At 33.2% G+C, this 23,321-nt stretch overlaps 1 protein-coding gene across 5 annotated transcripts in view; it reads left to right on the forward strand.

Moving 5' to 3' along the window:
- Nucleotides 1-23,321, forward strand: part of LOC115880903 (serine/threonine-protein phosphatase 4 regulatory subunit 1-like) — a 358,417-nt gene that overhangs the window by 246,386 nt on the left and 88,710 nt on the right. For 4 of the 5 annotated variants that reach the window (XM_030898233.1, XM_030898229.1, XM_030898230.1 and 1 more), the window contains one exon: nt 21,506-21,615. In XM_030898233.1, coding sequence (XP_030754093.1) covers nt 21,506-21,615 — 110 coding nt within the window. Of the gene's footprint in view, nt 1-13,402; nt 13,424-21,505; nt 21,616-23,321 lie in introns of those variants that run through there. The other variant, XM_030898232.1, reaches the window with a different exon arrangement.

Consider the following 23,321-nt stretch of genomic DNA (forward strand, 5'->3'; position numbering starts at 1 on the left):
TCTTACCTTCAAATATAGCAAATAAATGCTCTAATTTCCATTTTTTGAGAAACTCCTTTAAAGAATCCATATATCCTAAAATTTGTCCATAAAAAATGACAAATGCATGTTAATAACGATCACTAATTTGTTATACGATATGCGTTTAAAAAGCAAATTATGCTAAATTCCAAGTGGAAAATTCCAAGCAACAAAACCCGTGCGTACTATGATGTGCGACCTACGAAATGCGACGTACGACTGATCGGACTGCCGACTGATTGTATCACAAAACACATACACAAGAAGAAGTGCGAGCGCCTTGCTAAATATTGGAAAGTGAAATTGACGTTTAAATTTGACACTGTTGACAAGTCTACTGCTACTAGCGCCCCCAATTTCGCTTGTAGGAACTACGGACTAAATTGTCACGCATGACGGGAAGTTTAAAAAAATAAAAATTTTTATTTCTTCATTTATTTTTAATTATGACATACACAAAAACACAAAAAATACACCATTTTTTAAAAATATGTTTAATATCAATATCAAATATACAACAGAAATTAATTTCACCACAATAAATTAATAAAATTAAAAGAATAATGTTACAAGTAGATCAAGAGACAAAATTAATTATAACAAAACTGAAAAAAATGGCGTCATAGATGGCTTAGAAATAAAAGATATATCATAATTTTGAAAGTAAAATTATATGGGAAATGTCTTCGATCATCATTTTTAAGCCAACTGGACGATTATTTCAAACATACAAGCTGAGTTCGTTCATAGTGCTCTGAGAAATCTAGATAAACAAAGAATAATAAATTAAAAGTATTCCAGGGGAAAAGAGAGGAAAAACCTGTATCGTCTCTGATATCTGTCAGGGTATTGTTGAAAGTGTCATCTTTTTGCTCGAAGTTTTCAGGTCGATCAAAAAGATGACATTTACAACAATACTTTGCTGTAACTTTCACAAATATCAGAGAGAGTACATACAGGTATTGCCTCTCTTTTCCTCTGGGATGCTTTATATCTGTTGTTCTTTGTTTATCTATATTTCTCAGAGCATAATGCCGAACACGACTACAGTATATAATAATTTCAATATCCGAAGTGGAAAGAAAAAAGATCACCTTTCTGTTTTGTACTATGGTCCCTTTCTTCCGATGGCTCATCTCGTTGATATTTAGGAAGGATAAATAGGAAGGAAAATATAAAATTCAATTTGATTTGATGATCCTTTTCTGTCACCTAAAATCAGGAGAACGACAATGAGCATGTTAAGATGAAAAAAAAATTATCAACACTTACCTACACGTTAGTCCGAGGAGTTTTATTAAAAACCTATATATTTGCCTAAATAATTTATGTATTAAATTTGCAAAGCAAAATGCAGCGTGTAAACAAAAGAAATAAAATGGCGACAAGTCAACGTCAACGACCCGACAAGGAGAAAAGTGGTGTTCGAATAACAAATTATGGGTCACCAAAAATTGTTTTTGTCTCCTTTCAACGCACACTTTAGAAAGAAAAAGAGATGAACTGGAATACTGAAAGAACGTCAAGGTTTTATCTGTCACTCTTGTCAATAATTTATCGGTAAGGAAGATTCCTAGAAAATCGCTTGTAGTCAAGTTTTCAACCATTGCCAGTTCTCCCATAAGAAGTGTCATCCACCTGGATTGTATACTGTCCTTCGTCATCGTCTTTGCGTGTCGTTATTATTTTTCATCAAAAGAGTATTTAGCTGTTGGAAAAATGGCTATGTTTCTTGAATGATGTACTTCCTAGCGTATTTTTCTTATTATCTTAAAACAAAGTAACTTGCACTTGGTTGAATGAAAATGGATTCAAGAGAAATTTTCAAATTTTTCAAGAGAACCAGTTTTCTTGAGTTAAGAGAGTTTTTCTTCAGGCAAAATATTTTTTTTTACACTAAAATAAATTCTCTTGCCACTAATTTTTTTTTCAAGAACGATGACGACTTTAGTTCAAGTCTATCTTTTTTATCAGTGTACAGATGCCCAACGCACTATTGCCGGACCCTAGGAACTTACTGGAATTTTGCGTATTGGTATAATTTGCGGAGACAACCAAGAAACTCTAATTTTGAACTGGTTGCTGAACCCGAACGGTTCTTCAGAGAAAAAAAAAGAAAAAATAGAAAAATGTTTTACGAAAAGTTTATAATATAAACAAAAACCGCAAAAAATCCATCACTTTTTTGCTTTTTGCTCCATATTCCGTCACGAAAATTTGTTAGCCAAACCTCGGACTATAATTCAGCATCCCAAAAATCATAAATGGAAAAAATTAGAACTTCCCTAAAACTTCCCCACAAGAGGATTTTTTGAGTTCAATTTGACTAATATACCTACTTACAGACTATTAAAAAACCGTGCGTCCGATAAGCCTATAAAAGGGCGGCTTTGCGCGTTGTGGTTAATACAGTAAAACTTCCATATAGCGGCCACAAAAATTTTCAAAGGAATGTGGCCGTTAAGGGAAGTGGCCACTATTGGGAACAATAAAATACAGATACCAATGTAAAATGCCTTTATTTTGGAAACGTGCAAAGTAATTAAAATTAAGTACGAGCATGTAGTACAAACACACAATAAGTGTTAATAAATGATCTTCAGTTTTAGATTTTTGGCACAAAAAAATAATTCAGTTGTTACAAAAAACTTTATTACATAAGAATTTTTGAAAAAAAAAGCTTACAATGTATGCATATGTATTTTACACATAGGTATTCTTATATACATATGTACAATTGACTTTAAAAGTTACAAAATGATAACCTTATTTATATGGTGAAAAACTGATTAATGGTAGTCTGCTTTAAATTTTTAATTTTGATTTTTGTAATTTCACTTTCAAATTTCATCAAAGTATGGGCAATATCAACCGCTAGTTCGTCTTTGTTTTGAATCACCAAAAAATTCTGAATGTCTCTTAATTTTTCACATACTTCACTCATATTATTTATAGATGAACACAGAATGTCTTGGCCTTCATCTTCTTCCTCTTCGGCTTGAGTGGAGTCCTGTCTGTCCTTGTTGTTTGTAAATTCCTGGATTATTCCCTGCATCTCTAAACTAGGATTTTCCGTAGGGACATCTGAATCGACTGTCAGATATTCTTTAAGATCTGGACTTCCTGGCATGTTTTTTAAAATTGAAGATAACTGACTTAAAGGAATGTCGTCCTCTTCGTCAAATGCATCGTCCCCTTTGACGGTTGCAAATCCCGCTTTTTGGAAACATTTTTTTATAGTGTTCGATGTAACATTTTTCCATGCTGTACTTATCCACACCATAGTACTTGCCAAATTTATGCTCTCTTTAGCCTTTTCCATCGTTTCTTCGGTATTAGTAAAAGTCAAAAGTCTTTTAATAAAAAATTGACGATATTTTAATTTAAAATTTTGAATAATTCCTTGGTCCAACGGCTGGCAATGAGATGTCGTATTTGGAGGAAAAAAAATTATACGAACATTTTCAAGTTCTATTTTTGGGTGAGACGTGGCATTATCCAAAAATAAAAGAACTTTTCTACCCTGCCGTTTCATTTTGGTGTCAAAGGTTTTGAGCCAAGATGTCATTATATCTGTCGTCATCCAAGCTTTTTTGTTGGATACCCATTCTATCGGCAATTTATCTACATGCGCTCCTTTAAAACATCTCGGGTTTTTGCTCTTACCTATAACTAGCGGATTTTCCTTCTCACCATGCATGCTGCAACAGAAAAGCAGTGTCACTCGTTGTTTAGCTGATTTTTTGCCAGCACATTTATCATTCTTTAAAGCAAAGGTTTTGTTTGGCATTGCCATATAATAAAGCCCTGTTTCGTCTGCATTAAAAATGTCTTTAGTGTCGTATTCCTTAATGATTGCTGTTAATTTTGTTTTCCAGTCTTCAACAGTCACTTCATCCACATCTGCAGACTCACCACAAATTGTTTTGAAGTTAATATTATGTCTCTTGCAAAACTTATTTAACCAGCCAGTTGAAGCCTTAAATTCACTAAGTTTCAAGGATGTAGATACCTCAAGAGCTTTTTCCCGAATTAAGGTTCCCGATATGGGTATGTTTTTGTTCCTTGCCTTACAAAACCATTCGTAAACTAGTTGATCGATTGCAAATCCTTCTGTTTTAGGAAACTTTCGTTTTTTATCTGCATTGCATCCTTCTTCTTCAAACATTTTTTTTAATTCCACTTTGTTTTTTAAAATGTCGTTCACTTGCGTTCTTCCAACACCAAACTTTTCCGCCAACTTTCGAGCACTGCTGTTATATTTTTCACTTTCCGCGACAATATTTAATTTCTCTTTAATAGACAAACGTTTACGTTTCAAAGACATGGTTGCTGTTCTTTCAGAGTAAGAAACTAAACTGATTCTATATCTCCCAAAAATTTCAGCAAACTACTGACGAATTTGTATTGTATTTGTCACTCTCTGTACCTACTTCTCAAACAAATTATAAATGTTTATTGCTTGGAATTTCCTAAAGTGTCCTGAAACAGCTCTTGTTAGACAAAAAAAAAGGTTCGAAGGGTTCGGTTTTTGAGAAATATTTTAATATAGGAATTCCCCTAAGATTAATTCAAACAACTGAAAATTGACCGCTAACAGAAGTGACCGCTTTTTAGATGTGGCCGAAATGGGAAGTTTTACTGTATTTGCAAGTCTCTACTGCTTTAAATTGGCAAATATTTTGGAGAAGGACATTTTTCTATTATTCTTTTATTAAACCGTACTAAAATTAGTCGTTCGTGCTCAATATTCGGTTGTCGAATTTTCGCACCTTTAAAGCGACGTTTAAACACCCCCAACCTCTTATTAACTAACCCTACTAACGTCGGCGGCAATTTTGATCGCGGCCGGCCATTTCGTGGATTTTCGCGAGGCGGAGCCTCGTTCTGACCAATAAAATTGGCGGACTCGCCGCGATAAATTCGCGAAGTGACTGTCGTCTCGCGCCGACCTAAGATAACCGCCGTTGCCGGTTGCGCTCGAAAATCAGCGCCGTGTACGATATTATAATTCAGTATGTCATATGGTGATTAAAATTTTAATGTTTTATGTTTATTTTTGTGTTATTTCGTTTTTTAGTTTTATTTTAGGGGTTTTCAACATAATTTTTAATAGTATGATGCACCATTAGTAATATAAAATATAATATGCGATTTTTTTCTCCTGTTATACAGGGTGTCCCAATATTACGTGGGCATAGAACTGCTACGTATTTTTGGAATCTAAATAAGTTTATTTGACACAATTTACTTCTGTGCAAAAGTGCTTCGTTTGTCCGCAAGAGAGTATAAAAACTTTAAAAAAAAATAATCACATTTTTTCATTTTTATGCCGTTATTCCGATTTGAATGGGATTTTGGGTGTCTATGTTTTGCTAAATGCCTTTTTGTGACTTTCACAAAAATCAAGAAAATGTATGGGAAGGATGAAAACTACCCCCACACCTACATAAATTTTAGTATAAATATTTTCCAACACTGATAAAAAAGATAGACTTGAACTAAAGTCGCCATCGTTCTTGAAAAAAAAAATTAGTGGCAAGATAATTTATTTTAGCGTAAAAGAAAATATTTTGCCTGAAGAAAAACTCTCTTAACTCAAGAAAACTGGTTCTCTTGAAAAATTCCCCCATAAAATCCCAAATATTTTCAGGGTTGGTATATTTCGACCCCAGGAACACGGCTATGAGGTTTTTTTGCAAAAAAAGATGTTGAAAATCGTGCATTTTCTTTTAAATTTTCCTGTATATTATTCGAAAACTTTTCAGAACTGCCTGTTCACCGCAAATTTACCCACGATATAATTTCTTAATCTCTAATATTATTACCATAGTTAGGGCTTTACTCTATGGTTACAGGACAAATCCGGTGGCTCTCAAAATTTTTCCAAAAAAAATCATTTTTTTTTAAAATTTTCAAACTTAAATTTTAAATTAAATTATCGAGATCTACCAGCCCTGAAAATATTTGCACTTATTTAAGACTCACCCTGTATATTCATATACACACCTAAGAAATATATTTTTTTTACAATTTAAATCCACTAAAGCGCGGTATATGTAAGTATATAATCTGCTTCACTAATCTAATGAAATTCGTTATAAAGATGAAGTATGGCAACTGCGCAAAGTTATAGCCACGAGTTTTCTGTTTTATTGCGCATTTTTTTTACGATAACGAATGGAATGACGATGATCAGAATGACGTAACCGGGGCCATTGTGGGGGTTTCATTGTAACTGTTTTGACAATTTTTTTTGAACTAAATTAAATAAAGTTATGCAGATCCCTACTCGGTATACGAGTATTATGAAAACATATTTTAAATATAAATCTACTGGTAGTATGTATATATGTACCTACCTATTTATGTATTTTAACCTTTTTTCTTGACACAATGCAAACGGCAGCTTTTCGTCTTTGCGGTTTGTTGTTTATTCTTTTTTTTATTAGGTGTTAGGCCCAACTAGCATTTATAGTGGCAGATACATAACTGCTACTATCAAAGCCACTACAAAGTGGACGGTGACTATCGGCGGTTACGTCGTATATTCGTAGCTGCTAAGTAACTGCGACCAAAATGGGGAAAGATTTTGAGTAGCCGGGTAGTGTCTTGGATAGTTTATGCCACTAAAAGAGTTACTATGATGTGTTACTATAAAGTAGCCTACTGGTGAATGCGACTTATCCGTTACGAAGCTGCCTAGTCGCGGGTTCGTGGCAGCCAAGTGTTAGCCACTGACATGTGAAACTTTCGTTAAACTGTTGAACTTTATTCGCAGCAATCTCTTCATGCAATTGCACATTTCATAAAAATAATGTCATGATGGAAAATAATTATGGAAGCCATTATTATTTTTTCGTTATTTGTTATTTACCGTGCGATTTTAACGCCTTTTTTTAGGTAAATTCCAGAACGCAATCAATTTTACTGAATAAAATAGTGAGTTTATATAACAAAATTTTCGAGCGCCTCTCAAAATATTGCAAATTATTATATTATTTGCAATAGAAACTCATGTTTGTAATTAAAAAATAATAATAATTTGCTTGAAACCGGGGTCAAACTTTAAAATATTAGTCCACAGTCAGAAATAACAAAATTACTAAGGAAAAAAGCTTTAATCTGGGTAATATTTAGCTTAAAAACGCATAATGTTTGAGCCATTTGGTTGTTCGTCTAAAAATTCATGAAAAAAATATGGCCGTTTAATTCGAAAAATACTTTATAGTTCCATATGCTTCCACAAAGTACCGGGAACAATAACATATTAGGCCAACCCTACCCGTTTGGACCTTTAAAATCTTCGGATTGATAAAGTGACAATTGTAGCTATCCAAAGGCGACTTTATAGAAACAATAACTTTTTTGGAACTACATGGTCAACGGTTCTTTGGAACCATAAAGTGAGTTTTCCAAGAAAGTTCCCTGCGCCACCAAATTGCCGCTTAATTGGAGCGTTGCTACAAAGATCACGGTGGTGGCGACTATACATTCCATTGGTGCCACTATAACGTTCCGCCTTGTCCTTTGAAGTTATTTTTTGCTTATTGTGCATTTTCTATTATTAGTGTTTCTATATTATTCAGAGCTACATGAGGTATAGTGTATTTTAACGCCCACTCTTTTAGCTCTTGTTTTATATTGTTGGTTCTCAAATTAGTTCTCCTCTGAGATTCAGTTTCAGATGAACTAACACTACGCTCTTCTACTGAAACAGCTTCAAAAATGTCTCAGTCACTACCGGATTTATGATGTTCATCAGTAGGATTATAGAAAGATGTATTTTTTGTTTCTGATGTTGATGCATCGGCTCGCAGTGATTCCTTTTGTTTAATTCACCTTTGGGATTTTACAAAATTTTAATAAATCTTAAAAGCAAGTAAAAGAAAACAATAAACAGAGCAGCAAACAATGCAATCTGAGGCAATTACATTTATTAGGGTATATTAAGTTACGGTCACTATAAAGTAGCCGTTTTTGACCCCCGTGACATTTTAGTGGCAATGGATGAGCGACGGCTACTTTATAGTGACCTAGGAAGGTAGCAGTAACAATTTTGCTACTTTCAATGCTACTATAAATTAGAAGTAACTAGGTGTCGTGGCCGCGACTACCCCGTAACTTAAATTGTTACTATAAAGTAACAAAAACTTAATGGAGGCATTATGGTAGCACTTGTTGGTAACCCCTACTTTGAAAAGTTACTATAAAGTTTTAGGTCTTTTATGGTGTCATATTTGAAGATTCGGGTAGTTCCAGCCACTTCTTTAAATTACATGTTTGCGACTTGCAATCGGGGTGTTTATTTTCCACTTTTATGGTAGGTAGGGACTAACCGGTCACACTCGAAATATATACTTCAAAGTGACTATTCCTTATAGAGTAACATTTTAAGTGGCGGAGTGGGCCTAGGAACTATACTTTAGGGGCAGTGACATTTTAAAAAGGACTGGGAACTATATTTGCTAGTTGGGGGTTAGGTTAGTTAATTAATAAATTAAAACAAAAATAATTGGGCGCCGGGACATTCACTCAGAAATAATAGATCTCTTTACCACAACGTAAATTTATTTATAATTAAGTAAGTTATTAATAATTAAGTAATATTAGACAAGGACAGAAATTGATGGATGAAGTTAAGTTTTTAAAATGAGTTAATACTTAAGAATAATAAGTAATCAAAATTTAAATGTATGACAAAAAAAATAGTATCACTTGTTTTGTTGATTAAAAAAGCATTGACATATTAATATTAAATTATGCAAAATAAAGTTAGATAAGTACCTCAAACTAACGCATCAGTTCATGAACCTTGTTGTATGCGCACATAATTCCGTAAATCAATCAAAATTTAATTAAATAAATAAGTGACACCATCACAAATTACTTGACAAGATGTTAATATATATATATCAAAAATTTGTATATTTAAAATTAAGAAAGTTACAAAAAAAAAACAAAAAACAGGTGGATTAAGTAAATGTCTCTTACCTTCAAATATAGCAAATAAATGCTGTAATTTCCATTTTTTCAGAAACTCCTTTAAAGAATCCATATATCCTAAAATTTGTCCATAAAAAATGACAAATGGATGTTAATAACGATCACTAATTTGTTATACGATATGCGTTTAAAAAGCAAATTATGCAAAATTCCAAGTGGAAAATTCCAAGCAACAAAACCCGTGCGTATACTACGAAATGCCATGCCATGCCGACTGATTGTATATACTAGTAGTGGGAACTATCGAATGAATACTATCGAAACATTCGATAGTTGCAATTCATTCGAATAATTCGATAGCTAGTAAGAAAACATTCGTTGAAAACTATTCGAATAAAAATATCGAATAGATGCGTCATCTGCCTTGAAATATATTAATTCGGCAGCAAAAACCATTCATTTATAAAATTCATTCATTTGTAAAATTCATTTATTCGTCAGGATCGATTATAATAAAATATAAACTGGATTTTAGTTGTCGCCCGGCGACGTAGGTTTCTTTCCTAGAAACCCGACAGCGGTCGGCGGTCGGTGGCAATGGTATGAAAAAAGCCAGCATCTTTGATTTTGAGTCAGATAAAGATAAGGACACATTATTTTTTTTATTGAGGTGCTACATTATGAACGGCGCTGTTGCCGTATATTCGTATTAGTTGGTATTAGCAAAGAATATTATTCTTTGGTATTATAGTTAGTTAGGGATAGTATGACTATATATTTTGCATGTTTTATTAATATTCTGTTGTCACACTGCAATAATACTTTTTATTTTGGATGTAGGAAAATTATTTTTAATGTTTTTAAGCAAAACTGGTTTAATAAATAATAATAACAGTAATAATTTGTTATACCTATTAACACCAAAATTTAAAATCATTTAATATAAACATTTTTTTAAGTAGTAGAAAAATATAAACAACAAATTAGAAGTCAAAATTATTTATATTAGATCCTGTTTAAAAATAATAGTCTCTAAATTTTTTGGCAACGTTGGTTTATTAAATAATAATAATTACAGAACTAATTTGTTATATTAACAACAAATTTTAAAATCATGAAATATAAACATTTATTAATTTTCTAAGCATGCAGTGTAATAGAAGAAAAATATAAATAAAAAATTAGAAATCAAAATTATATATGTGTATTACTTTTTATTACTTTGTATTAGTATTTAAAAATAATATTTGCTTTTACTGGCATTTACTTTAAAAAATAAATGAAATATTTCTCCGCAAAAATCTACATGTAAGAGAATTAGCATAAACAAAATACAAATATCGTTAACTTTTTTTTTTAAATTGGCACGTGTAAAACTTTAATCAATCAATTTAATTTTCTCATCCCAAAATTTGAGTTCGATAATCATTTACTTAACCGCATTACCACATTACTTAAATATGATTATTAAGTTCAACTAATTCATATTACTAAAACATTAAAATACAAATACATATGTATTTTTAAAATTAATTGTAAGTTCACCTCATCTCTCTTAAAAATTGTTACTTCTCAAAATTTCCCATTAAAAAAATAGACCATATACCGTATAAAATTAAATAATTGAAAGATCCGAAAATCACACAAATTTTCGGAAAAATTTTGACCACCCGCACACGTACACAATCGTCAATTAAAAAAAACACTACTACTTTAGTATTTTAAATATTTTAATAAACGCAAAAATAGCACAGTATTTAGAAGGCAAGTTATAAAAATTTGGAAGAACTAATAATGCACTGATGCAGACAAAAATCAAACGAATACTAAATTTCATTTATCAAAAGCATTCGATAGTCTTGGCTTAACGATAACCATTTAGTCGCACGGCGAGGTTGTCACATATGCTTTAGTATACAAATGAATGAATGATTTTATTCGAATGAAACCATTCGATAGTTGAAATCATTCATTCAGTAACCATTCGATAGTCTAATTCATTCGATAGTTCCCATCGCTAGTATATACCGTCCTTCGTCATCGTCTTTGCGTGTCGTCATCGTCTCTGCATCGTCCTTCGTCATCGTCTTTTTCATCAAAAGAGTATTTAGCTATTGGAAAAATGGCCATGTTTCTTGAATGAAGAACTTCCTAGCGTATTTTTGTTATTATCTTAAAACAAAGTAACTTGCACTTGGTTGAATGAAAATAGATTCAAGAGAAATTTTCGAATTTTTCAAGAGAACAATTTTCTTGAGTTAAGAGAGTTTTTCTTCAGGCAAAATATTTTCTTTTACACTAAAATAAATTCTCTTGCCACCAATTTTTTTTACACTGTATGTACCTAATTTAAAAAAAAGACATAGAAGAAGGAAAAACAGAACATAATCAACCGTACATATTTCCTGATACGCCTCTGTGGCAGCTCGTTCAAGAATCATCGGCATTTCTGGGAAACGGCGCGGCGCGGCGCACAGTGTAACGAAATCGGGAAATGCGGGACATTAGCCCAAAAAACAAAAAATTTAATTCAACTTTTTTATATAGATGGATAAAGGACATCTCAGAGCTCCACCATGTGAGATATTTCTCGAGTTGACCTCTTAGTCGGGGAGTTATGGCGGGTTAAAGTTATGGTTTCCTTAATTTACCAAATCTGTACAAAAATTTCATACAATGAAATTTATTATTTTCAGAAGTTTCCTTGTGTTGTTCAATTCCAACAATTTTTTCCGTAGAGACGTCTTTTACCAACAAACCTGAAAAAATGACCCAATTTTTTTCAAGTCTAGTTTCTACATGTTTATTATGACTTTCAAAAAAAGGTTATATATACAAAATATCATAGAGTGAACCTTCTAGTATACTGTTACATATAAATCTCATCCACCTAGATCCGAACCTGGAAGAAAAAAATACATTTCTTCGGCAATAATTACGTTTTCCATTGATTCGACCGTAGTTTGGTGACATGAAAGAGACAGCAGACTATTTGTTTCCCTTTACGGTTGGTATTATATACCTTCAAGCATTCATATGCTTTTGATTCACGGTGCAGATATCTGTGAACGTTTTCAATTTATACCCATCGGCAGAATGTCCGAAGAAGCATCTGAATCAAGAAACAAAGAATTTCGATCGTTCCGCCAAAATTTTTCCAGGAAGAGTGGTCGTAAGGAAACTATTGAAGATATATTGCACAACTTATTGATATATTCAGATCCTCTACTTTCACATCTGCGACCAAAGCACTCTAAAAATAAAAAAGTAGACTTGTTTCAGGAAGCGGAAGAGCTCTTGTATATGGATGGAGAAGAAATTGAGAATGATTTTTAAGCATGTTTTATGTAAGTGCCTTATATATTATGTTATTTTGGAATAATATACACCCCACATAAATTATCGCATCACTTATTAATTTGGAAAACTGCAAAGTATTCTTAAATTCTCTTGGTTAACAATAATCTCAAAAGTTATTTGCATTAATAGCAACTTGTTAAGGAATGGGAAGTATATCATAACTCAGGCAGACCTTAGATTTAAGTTTTTCACATAAAAATGTTTGAAGCGTTTCAAGAATAAATACTACGAAAAATATAAGTGTTGCGAAATTTTTTGTGAGGTGTGTATTATGGTTTCCTTTGTTGGAGTTGAATACGTTTTTTTCGCATATTATCATATTTTTTAATACTGTTAAAAGATATTTGCCACTTGTGTCGTTCTCTTTGAGTTTGCAGTCTTATCTAATTTATCCCTGATTATTTGAATATTTAGGAATGTTGATTGAGTTTTGACATATTAGCGGGAGATAAATGATTGTTCGACAGTAATTTGATAACGTTTTTGGTCCATAAGAGCTATAAACTCTTTGTAAATAAAAAAATATACCTGGAAAGTCCTTTTATAAAACTTCGTATTTTTTGACCTTCCATTACGCCTTTTTTTACTCTTTTCGCCCTGTAGCAAAAATTCCTAGCCGTATTATTTAATTTCTGTCAAAATATTTCAGCAAGAATAGTGATAACTGAAGAAAAATGCCAATGTCCCACTATTTTAGTTTTCGTTACACTGTGCGGCGCGGCGGCCGGTCGACAACGTGCGGTAGGTACGGTACTTCCCCCCGCGCCGCACCCACGCCCGCCTAGCGCGTACTATCCGCGGCGCGCCCAATCGTGAACCGCCGAAATTCGTCAACAGGCGCGCGCGCAATCTATCCATTCTTTGTTCGAAATACCGCCTCGGTGGCGTCCCAAAAGCGAGTCGTACGGCGTCAGTCGCTTCCCGCCAAAATGGTGGTACTTCCTGAGACCACGTGGTCGAGGACGCGCGCTGCCCTTTCTGGCGCCAACGCATCCACGCGTCTTTTATCGATTGACGAAAAATTATTTTTGATTGTGCGCTACTGTTTATATCGTTCGATAGATGCATACCTATTATACATGGGATTTTATATATGGTATGTATATTAGAAATTATCGATTCTGTTTGTTAAACTGTGCATCTGTTCTATTTCTCGAAGGTATACAGGGTGAGTTTCCTACGATGTTCTCTAAGTGTGCGAACACAGTGCAAGCAGGTTTGCCGCTTACTGGTAGTCAGCGCCAATCTGGGCACCTATTCTTGACATCGTTCGCAACTTTGCGTATACGCATCACGTGTATTGTTATAAACAGGGTATCCCAGAAATAAGTGCAAGTATTTTAAAGGCTGGTAGATCTCGATAAAAGAAACATATTTTCTCTTTATCGTTTTTCAAATAAGTCCAAAATAATGGAGTTATTTTACTTTGAAAATTTCCAAAAAAAATATTTTTTGCTAAAATTTTGAGAACCTTCTTCTTCATGTGCCTTCTCCTCATCGGAGGTTGGCGACCATCAATTGGAATTCCTCCCTGTCTTGAGCTAAACGGATAATTGCACTGGCCTCTCCTATATTAAACCACTGGCGCAAATTCCGCAACCAGAAAAACCGTTTACGCCCGAGGCCTCGTCGTCCTTCAATCTTTCCCTCAACGATCAGCTGTAGGAAACTATATTTGTTATTTCGAAAAATATGACCAAAATATGCTGCTTTCCGTCGTTTTATTTTAGTCAATAGTTCTTGGTCCTTACACATTCTTTCCAATACTTCGAGATTTGCTTGAGAACCACTGGATCTTTTCTGGATTTTCTTTCTTGTAAATTTAATCTACTACATATGTTGCCATATTATCAAGAAATTATTTTTTTAAATAAAAACTAAAAAAATTGCAAAAAAAATCCAAAAATATTTTCAAAAATTTCCGAATTTTCAAAAAAAAATTATTTAGAAAAAAACCTCATAGGCGTGTTTCTGGGGTTGAACTATACTACCAGTTAAGTTAAAATACTTGCACTTATTTCTGGGACACCCTGTATATGGTTACATAGTAGCGCCGCGCCGCGCCGCGCCGCCTCGCGCTTATAACCTTGAACAATTAAAGCGTGTTATCAAATCGGCTAGTTCACAGTGAAAGCAGGCAGGCACCGTCGACCAGCGTTCATCGGCATTCTCGCTTTTACCGGAATGAAAATTTATTTATTTCTGCTTTTGCACGCGCCGACGGCGCACAGGGGGTATTAAGAACTAAAAGTTGGCCAAAATTATGTTTTATGATTTTTTTGCTTTTTTGCTAGTAATATTAATTATTAGAGGAGAGGGTGCTAATATGGAACCCCATTTTGTTTTTCCTACACAATATTTTTTCCTCTACTCTGAAACCCTTTCCACCGATCAAATTATTAGAGGAGAGGCTGCATTCTGTGCAAAACCAAGCAATTGGATGAGGATGCTAGAACAAGAAAGTAATTTGTATATTATAGACGATATTTGAGCGAGGATGGGTGTTATAGGGTAAAGACTATTTCGTTTAAGAATCTATTTAAATCAATGTTCTTTTTGGCAGTGGCAAATATTGGCAAGATTTTTGTACATATTCCAAAGCTGGAGACTTTAAGCACTGAACGGATACTAATTTCCATGCGGAATATTGCCGAATAGTCTTACACCTTATAAAAATGCCTCTGATTTTTTAAATATAAAACATTATAAAGAAATAGAATAGAAGGAAACGTTTCAAAATAAAAATATGGCATAAAACAGGACTTGCCAGCTGGCTCTGTATCCATCATGACAATTATTATAAACAATTTGCAAAAAAAGCACTACAAACAATTCCACTATTTTATAATCTTAGAAATTTTCAGAATACACTCAAGATAATTCATACTTAATAATTTAATAATTGAAATATATTATTTATTTGATAGTCAACTTACGACTTAAAAAAAGCTAATAAACGCGCTTACATTTAGTATTTATAGATTTGTATTCAGTTAAGATAAAAAATGAAAATAAAAATATTTAACTTTTGGCCAGGTTTATAGACCAAATACCCCTATGTGCGGGGCCGGCGCGGCGGGAGTGGCGGGAGCGGCGTTTGGATATGGTTAGGTTAGGTTAGGTTAGTTAATCAGGTAAATTTCCTCTTAATTAACTACTTCCGAACCCTGCTCGCATCTCCGAAAAAGCCATATAATAATACACGGCATATACGCAAAGTTACCCATCACGTGTATTGTTATATGGCTTTTTCGGAGATGCGAGATGTGAGCGATATGTGGTCAAGAATAGGTCCCCAGAGACGGCGCTGGTTGCCGGAAAGCAGAAACCTGCCTCCACTATGTTCGTACCCTATGGGTATCTTGAAAACTACTGGAGATAGAGAGTCGGTTAAATGGGGAAAGAATTGCAGTTTTGTGGGGTCATAAGTATGCGCCTTTCAGATTTTTGAAAAAGTTCATGGCTTACTAGATATATTTCGGTTCCAGTCGATATTACGGACACTAAAAACGTTAAATATTCCATACAGATTAGGTAGAAACATTGAATATTAGCACTTTACTACATTATATAGATGTGGATTGACCTAGTTTAAGCACAAGAATTCAAGAAAACCTCTTTGTAAGCGTAAAAATTAAGAAAATACATGTATTTACAATATTCCGAACTAGCAACTATTGACTTTTTGATTGACAGTTGATCGACGGCCTTCGCATGCTATTTGCGACGTTGTCAATATAATTATTTTATATAATTTTCTACTGAAGTGGTTAGATATTCTTTTAGGGGTTCTGTGGTTTTGAATTTTTGGTTAGCTTTTCTTTGTGGAGGGTGTTAAGCTGTGGTTTATATTTTAATAATTAACTGTGATTTTGCAAAAATATTATTAGATTGGTTAGGATTTGGGTTGCTTTGGTTAGCGTTTCTTTGTGGAGGGTGTTAATCTGTGGTTTTTATATTTTAATAATTAACTGTAATTTTGCAGAAATATTATTAGATTAGTTAGGATTTGGGTTGCTTTGGTTAGCGTTTCTTTGCTGTGGGTGTTAAGCTGTGGTTTTGATATTTTAATAATTAACTGTGAATTTGCAAAAATATTAGATTGGTTAGCATTTGGGTTGCTTTGGTTAGGTTTTCTATGGTGAGGGGTGTTAAGCTGTGTTTTTTTATATTTTAATACGAATCTGAGTGTTTTCAATGATTTGATTTTAAACACAGATTTTAAAATAATTTATTTGTTTTCACCGTGATGGCTCCACCGTAAGAGCCGTTCCTCCGGCGACCGGCATGTGAAAATTTGGCCTAAAATAGCGGCAACGTCGCACAGGTTAATGCCATCCGTGGCTAACGTCATGTTGGTTACGTGTCATCATATGTTTGTGCCATCTGTCAAAATTCCTCCGCAGCATCAAATAGTACCATCATTTTATTTCAATATTTTAAAATTTACTGGATAATCCGCAAATTTTTTTGGCTTAAATTACCTACTAAAACACGTACTTTTCAGGACAATTTTTGTTTTTTTAAAATTCTTATGTCCGTAAAGTCGAACGGACCCGATATTTCGAAAAAAAAACAAATTTTGGCTATTTTAAAAACTGGCCCTAATTCCATTATAATCTATTTTAGACAAAATGTTTTCAGATAAAAGTTGTAGATAATTACATCCCTAATGAGTTTGTGTTCTCCGATTTTTTCTAAAGCCTGTCATTTTTGACATACGACACAAACATATGTTTTTTTAAATGGAAACTATAGTTGGCTATGACTAATAAAAAGCGCCGAAACAATACTGAATTAGAGCCAATTCTTTTAATTTTTGAACAATTTCACTTAGTTAGCCATGGAAACAAGTTGCAATCCGTTCGCTACTACTTCGTCCAGTATTGCCTCTTCTAAAGCTGTTTGCTGGGTTGCCGGTAGTCAGTGCAGCCTCTGGACAGCACCGCTATTTTCACTTGTCCAGCAATAGCGGCAAAGCTGATGATATACGTCCCTGCTTGCCTCTCGGTGTTGGACGGCTGTCCATCCTGGTTTTTCTCTCCTTGCCGGAGCAGAGGTGAGAATTTCTCGCTCCCTCTCTTGCCCTTTGGTGGAGATGCGCCAGGCTGTTTCTTGACTCCTTTACTCTCCCCTTTTTCGAGGAGTGCTTTCGCTTTTGCTTCCTCTTCCGTACTTCTGCGCAGCTAGGACCTCCTCTCAGCGAATCGTCTAGCCCTCTGGTTAACCCAGGATCGGGTAGACAAAACGGTAGCTTATGTCGCTTGTTAGGTCTATAGAGATATGCTCCTGACCCTTGCTAGACGAGGTGGTAGCTTGTGTGCCACTTGTAGATGCTGGTCTCACGCAAGTGTCAGTCGCCTTTTCTGCAGTTCCCTTGAAACTTTCATTGATAATGTTCCCACTGTTCCCGGTATTGCTATATAAAGGCTCAGAGCCCTCAGAGGTTTGTTTTGTTTTCTCTTCCAGTTGTGAAAAAAACCCAGGCCAAGATCAAATTGCGAATGAACTGCGATCGGAATGTGAATTATTTATCTTCACTTATCATTTATGATCGTTGCTATCAGAAATGCCAAACTGTCACATACAAACTTTGTAAATTAAAATAACCAAAAATTGTAAATATGAATTTTTCAAATGAAGAAAAGCGTGTAGGATTACTAGTTCAACTGTTCTTGGTCATACATTTTCGAGGATACGTTACATACGCTTTTTAGAGAACGGTTTTCAAGACATGTTAGAAAAGTTAAATTTAGAGACTCGCGCTTCTATAGAGTGGTTCCAACATAACTTTCATTATGACACGCCCCATAATGAAAAAAATGTTAAAATTTATTTTTATGATACTTATTTAAACGATCTCCTCTCAAATGGGCTCGGACTCAATTGCATCTATCTATTTTAGATTTATATATCTATTTTAGACTATATTTTTCTATCTATTTTAGACCTATCTATTTTAGATTTTTTATGCAGTATATTTTTTGAATATTTTCTAAAATAACTTAAACTGTATGTAGTGATATTATTTTTTAAGTTTAAGTTTGTGTAATGTAAATTGTAAAGAACTGTTTAATAAAATATTCTGTGTTTTTATAAGTCATAAATTATAATAATTAAATAAATAACAAAATAGAATATCATACCAACTAAGTGAAATTAACCAAGAAAGATAAGAATTGGCATAACTCAGTAATTTTTATCGATGAAAAGCTTAAAAAATGGCGCTTTTTATGAAGGCATGGCCAACTCTGGTTTCCATTTAAAAAACACAAGTTTGTGTCATATATGTCAAAAATGACGGGCTTTAGAGAGAAACGGGGAACGCAGTCTCATTAAGGATGTGATTATCAACAACTTTTATCTGAAAACTTTTTGTCTGAAATAGATTATAATGGAAATAGAGACCATTTTTAAAATAGCCGAAATTTGTTTTTTTCGAAATATCTAGTAAGCCATGAACTTTTTCAAAAATCTGAAAGGCTCATATTTATGACCCCTCAAAAATGCAATTCTTTCCCCTTTTAACTGTGTTTCTATCTCCAGTACTTCCCGAGATGCCCATAGGGAAGATTGTGGAAAACTCACCCTGTATGCGTATTTTGGCTCCTATAATTACCTGACACCTGACTGGTAATCATCTATTTATAGTGTTGGACATATTCGTTAGTGCATGGTATTTTGAGGAAATTTTGTTGCCTCTTCCTATATTTCAAGGAAATAGGCATAACGTTGGTTTACTTATCGATGGTTTTGAAATATATAGTTACATGTGTGTACTGTGTACTTGTGAAACACTGATGACACACATCACAAGTACAGGGTGGGTCAAATTCGACGCTTTTAAATGGAAACAACCTTTTCTATAGGAGATAGACAAAAACTAATATCGGTGTCTGGAGCTCAATTTTTGTCAAAAACATGATGGTGAAAACCGCATATCGATATCTGTTACCGTTTCGGAGTTACGGGGTGTTTTTCAAAAATATGCATTTTTAACAAATCGCTGTAACTTTTTTGCTATGGAAAATTTTATATTTTTATGCAAACATTTCCAAAGCACCTTTTTACGTAGAATTTAATGGTTTTAAGTATAATTTTTTTAAAATTAATAATTTAAGAATTATCAACAGAAAATTTGATTTTTATATGGGACACCCTGTATTTTTAATTAGCTGAAAAGAATTTTAAATTACCTTTCCAAAAATATAGCACACTTGATATTTTGTTATAATCCCCTTCGAAATACAGATTTTTTAAAAGTTCGCCACTTTTAACTAGTAGGCTTTGGACCCCTCATTGATGATATGCCCTTAAGGGAACTCGAAAACATATTTTTCCTGCAAGACGACGCACCGCCTCTGAACGCTGAAGTTAACAGCAAATTTCTGCAGCCAATTTCAAGAATAATTGAATAGCAGACCAAGAACCCAAGCCGTTGGCCGTCGAGGCCGCCTGACTTAGTGCCCATGGATCTAATCCTATGGATATATTTGCGGAAGAATAAAGGTTCCTTATTCTTCTGTATAATCTAGACAAGAATTAGAAATATTTAGCAGTTATGAGAGGGTATCTTTCACCCCCACTGAGTTAATGAATTCCGCAAGAAATGTTCAAAAACTGCCCCATCTGTACATAACAGAAGACGGTCGATATGTCAAACACCTGTAGCAAAATCTCATGTCCTGGTTTGCTATTTATTTTTATTGTTATGAGATATAGTTTAAATGTGTTGATGTTGGTTAAATATATTTTAAATTGTTATAAAATTCTGCATCTCTCATAGCAAATATTATTTTCGTTTTAATTGATGCTCATAGCTAGAATTTTTTTGCATTACAGCCGGTGCCGTTCAAAGCCTACTTAAAGCGGGCGAATTTTTATATACTCTATATCTTGAAGAGGAATCGAGCAAAATATCAAGTGTTATATTTTTGGAAAGGTAATTTTAAATTCTTTTCAATAAATTAAAAATATACAGGGTGTCCCATATAAAAAATCAATTTTTCTGTTGATAACTCTTAAATTATTAATTTAAAAAAAAATATATTTAAACCATGAAATTCTACGTAAAAAGCTGCTTTGGAAATGTTTTCATAGAAATACAAAATTTTCCATAGCAAAAAAGTTACAGCGATTTGTTAAAAATGCACATTTTTGAAAAACACCCCGTAACTCCGAAACGGTAACAGATATTGATGTGAGGTTTTCACCATCATGTTTTTGATGAAAATTGAGCTCCAGACACCGATATTAGTTTTTGTCTATCTCCTATAGAAAAGGGTGTTTCCATTTAAAAGCGTCGAATTTGACCCACCCTGTTGAATAAATATACAGGGTGTTCCATTTAAATTAAACAAGTTATTGCCGTTTAAAGCTAATAATTATTTGAAATAAATATTTAGACACTCAGTATAAGGTAGTATAATTTTTAGTATTGCAACACAATAACTGATCAATAGATAAACTTCAGTAAATATTTAGTATTAAAAACTTTGATACCCTCGGAGAAATGAAGCCTTAAAATTTATACTGCAATTTCACAAAATTGAAAATATTTCAAAAACGGTTAGGTTTAAGTGTAATAAACCTTAATCAAATTTACCTTTATTTTAATCGTAGAAACTAAAAATGCAATAATATATAAGGCGTTCCTTTTAAAAAAATACAACTTTGTTATTTTTTATTTATTTGGGACACTCTGTATCTTGTAAAAATATTTTTAAATTGTCGCTCTAATAGTCTTTCAACGAACCCAAAACTTGCAATTTGTAAAAATCTAATCGTTTAGCTACAGTACTCCGTGTCGTATGTGGTGAACAACCCTGTATATACAGGGTAAGTCTTAAATAAATGCGAATATTTTAGGGGTAGTATACCTCGAGCTCAGAAACACGTCTATGAAGCTTTTTTCGCAAAGGAAAATGTAAAATTTTGTTTTCAAACATTGTTTCGAACAATGTTGTAACACAATTATTGTTTTTTTTTAATTTTCAAAGTAAAATAACTCAGTTATTTTGGACTTTAAAACGATGAAGAGAAAATATGTTTAATATCTACAGATTGTTTTCTTTTTTTTTTAGCAGGCTATATGCGATTCTTTAATTATATATGCCTTTTTTTTCAATTTTTTTATAATATATTAATTATAACTAATAAGTTGTTGTTTTATTTACAGAGACACATTTACAAAAGAGTTAAAGGATATGTTCAGTACTCTACCACCAGATGAGCTCACCGAAAAATTACCACGCCTTATGAGACATTGGATTAATAATTGTGAAACCGGTAAGGAACTACATTTCTATAATTGTACAGGGTGTCCCACTAAGAATAGCTCTCGGCTGTATCTCGGAAAGTATTAGCCGTAGGGGCTGCGGAAAAAAATACTTATAACTAAAGAGGCTATGGGAAATTGCTGGAAATTATTTTCAAGTTTGTAGAACGACCGCTAGGGAGCGCAACTGCAACAAAAAGTAAGAAAATAGAGTTTTTACACAATTTTGCCTGATGGATAAGGTGTACTATAAGTAACAGCTTCATAATCTTCAGTAAATTTTGAATACTTTTTGTTAGAGCCATAGACTTAAAATAAAATATAGACTGAGCATCTCATTCATAAATAGCTGGAACATGCGGTCAGACAATGTCTTGTTATTGTTGTGTTATTGTTTTAGGTTATAACGAGTGCGACACGAGCGATAGATAGGTTGTCTCTGTCGTAACGGTCGTTCCCTGACGACTCTGCCGAGAACCACAACACTGTCTTTCGTTTCTCAAGTACACCTGAACTCTCCGTATTATAGCCGGGTAATTTTTTTATTTTAATGAAGCTATAATTAAATTAAAAATATATCGTATTTAAACTTTTTTATATTTTATTAAGATTTAGGACAGGTTTTTTAAATAAAAGTTTAGAAAAAACAATTTAGAGTCCAAAAAGGATAAAAATAATAAAATACACGTTATAGAAGAAATTTTATAATCGAAATTAGGTAATTTTTGAAATTAATAATAAATTATTAATTTTAGTCAAACATTTACAACCCCTAATATTAATCAAAACAGGATCTATTTCACAGATAAAATAGAATCGGCGACAGGGAGAGAAAAAAAAATATGATTGTTGTAATTTTTTTTCTGGTTAAGTGATGTCTTATTATGTAAATTAGAGAAAACATAAATCTGTTCCATTAAAGCAAGGAAGGTGATAGGAAGTGGATAAAATAAAAACTACATTTATTTAACTCGGTACTGTCTTTATTATACCGGGTGCGTCTCAAAAGTGGCTCATCCCCCATAATTTTTTTATATTTTCAAATAAAAAAACAAGATTTAGTATGTTAGTATATGAAATAAATTAGGATTGATTGACGCATTCAATTATTTTTGGTCACTTCCTGTTTCACCGGAAATTACTATAAGTTTTAATTTTTAAACGGCACCCTCGGTATATTTCTACTTTATTCGATAGAAAATGACACTCTGAATAGAATGACATATCATATGTCAACTTTTGACATTTTCGCATATGGTTTAATTGTTATTGTAACACGCGGTTCATAACGACAATTTGACTCGAAATACCAAGTGTGTGGTATCAATATATTCATAAAAAAATGCTTTTTCCAAATATGCTAATGAGTCACCCTTTGTTCCATTTGAAAAAATTGACATATGTATGATTAAAAATACGATTTGTACATCTTTTAACCGGCCTAGACAAGACACGAAACCTATTAGACGATCAAAACTATTTTTCCAAGGCTCCTGGATTAAAACTTAGTGGATTGAAAAAAACTGGATTGAAATTTAAAATAGGATATGTTTTTAAGCGACAATGTCAAAAGTTGACATATGATATGTCATTCTATTCAGAGTGTCATTTTTTATCGAATAAAGTAGCAATATACCGCGGGTGCCTTTAAAAATCAAAAGATGTAATCATTTCGGTGAAACAGGAAGAGACCAAAAACAATTGAATACGTCAATAA

The sequence above is a fragment of the Sitophilus oryzae genome, unplaced genomic scaffold (assembly GCF_002938485.1).
Source record: "Sitophilus oryzae breed Bouriz unplaced genomic scaffold, Soryzae_2.0 scaffold_1660_pilon_pilon, whole genome shotgun sequence".
Taxonomy (NCBI): Eukaryota; Metazoa; Arthropoda; class Insecta; order Coleoptera; family Curculionidae; genus Sitophilus; species Sitophilus oryzae.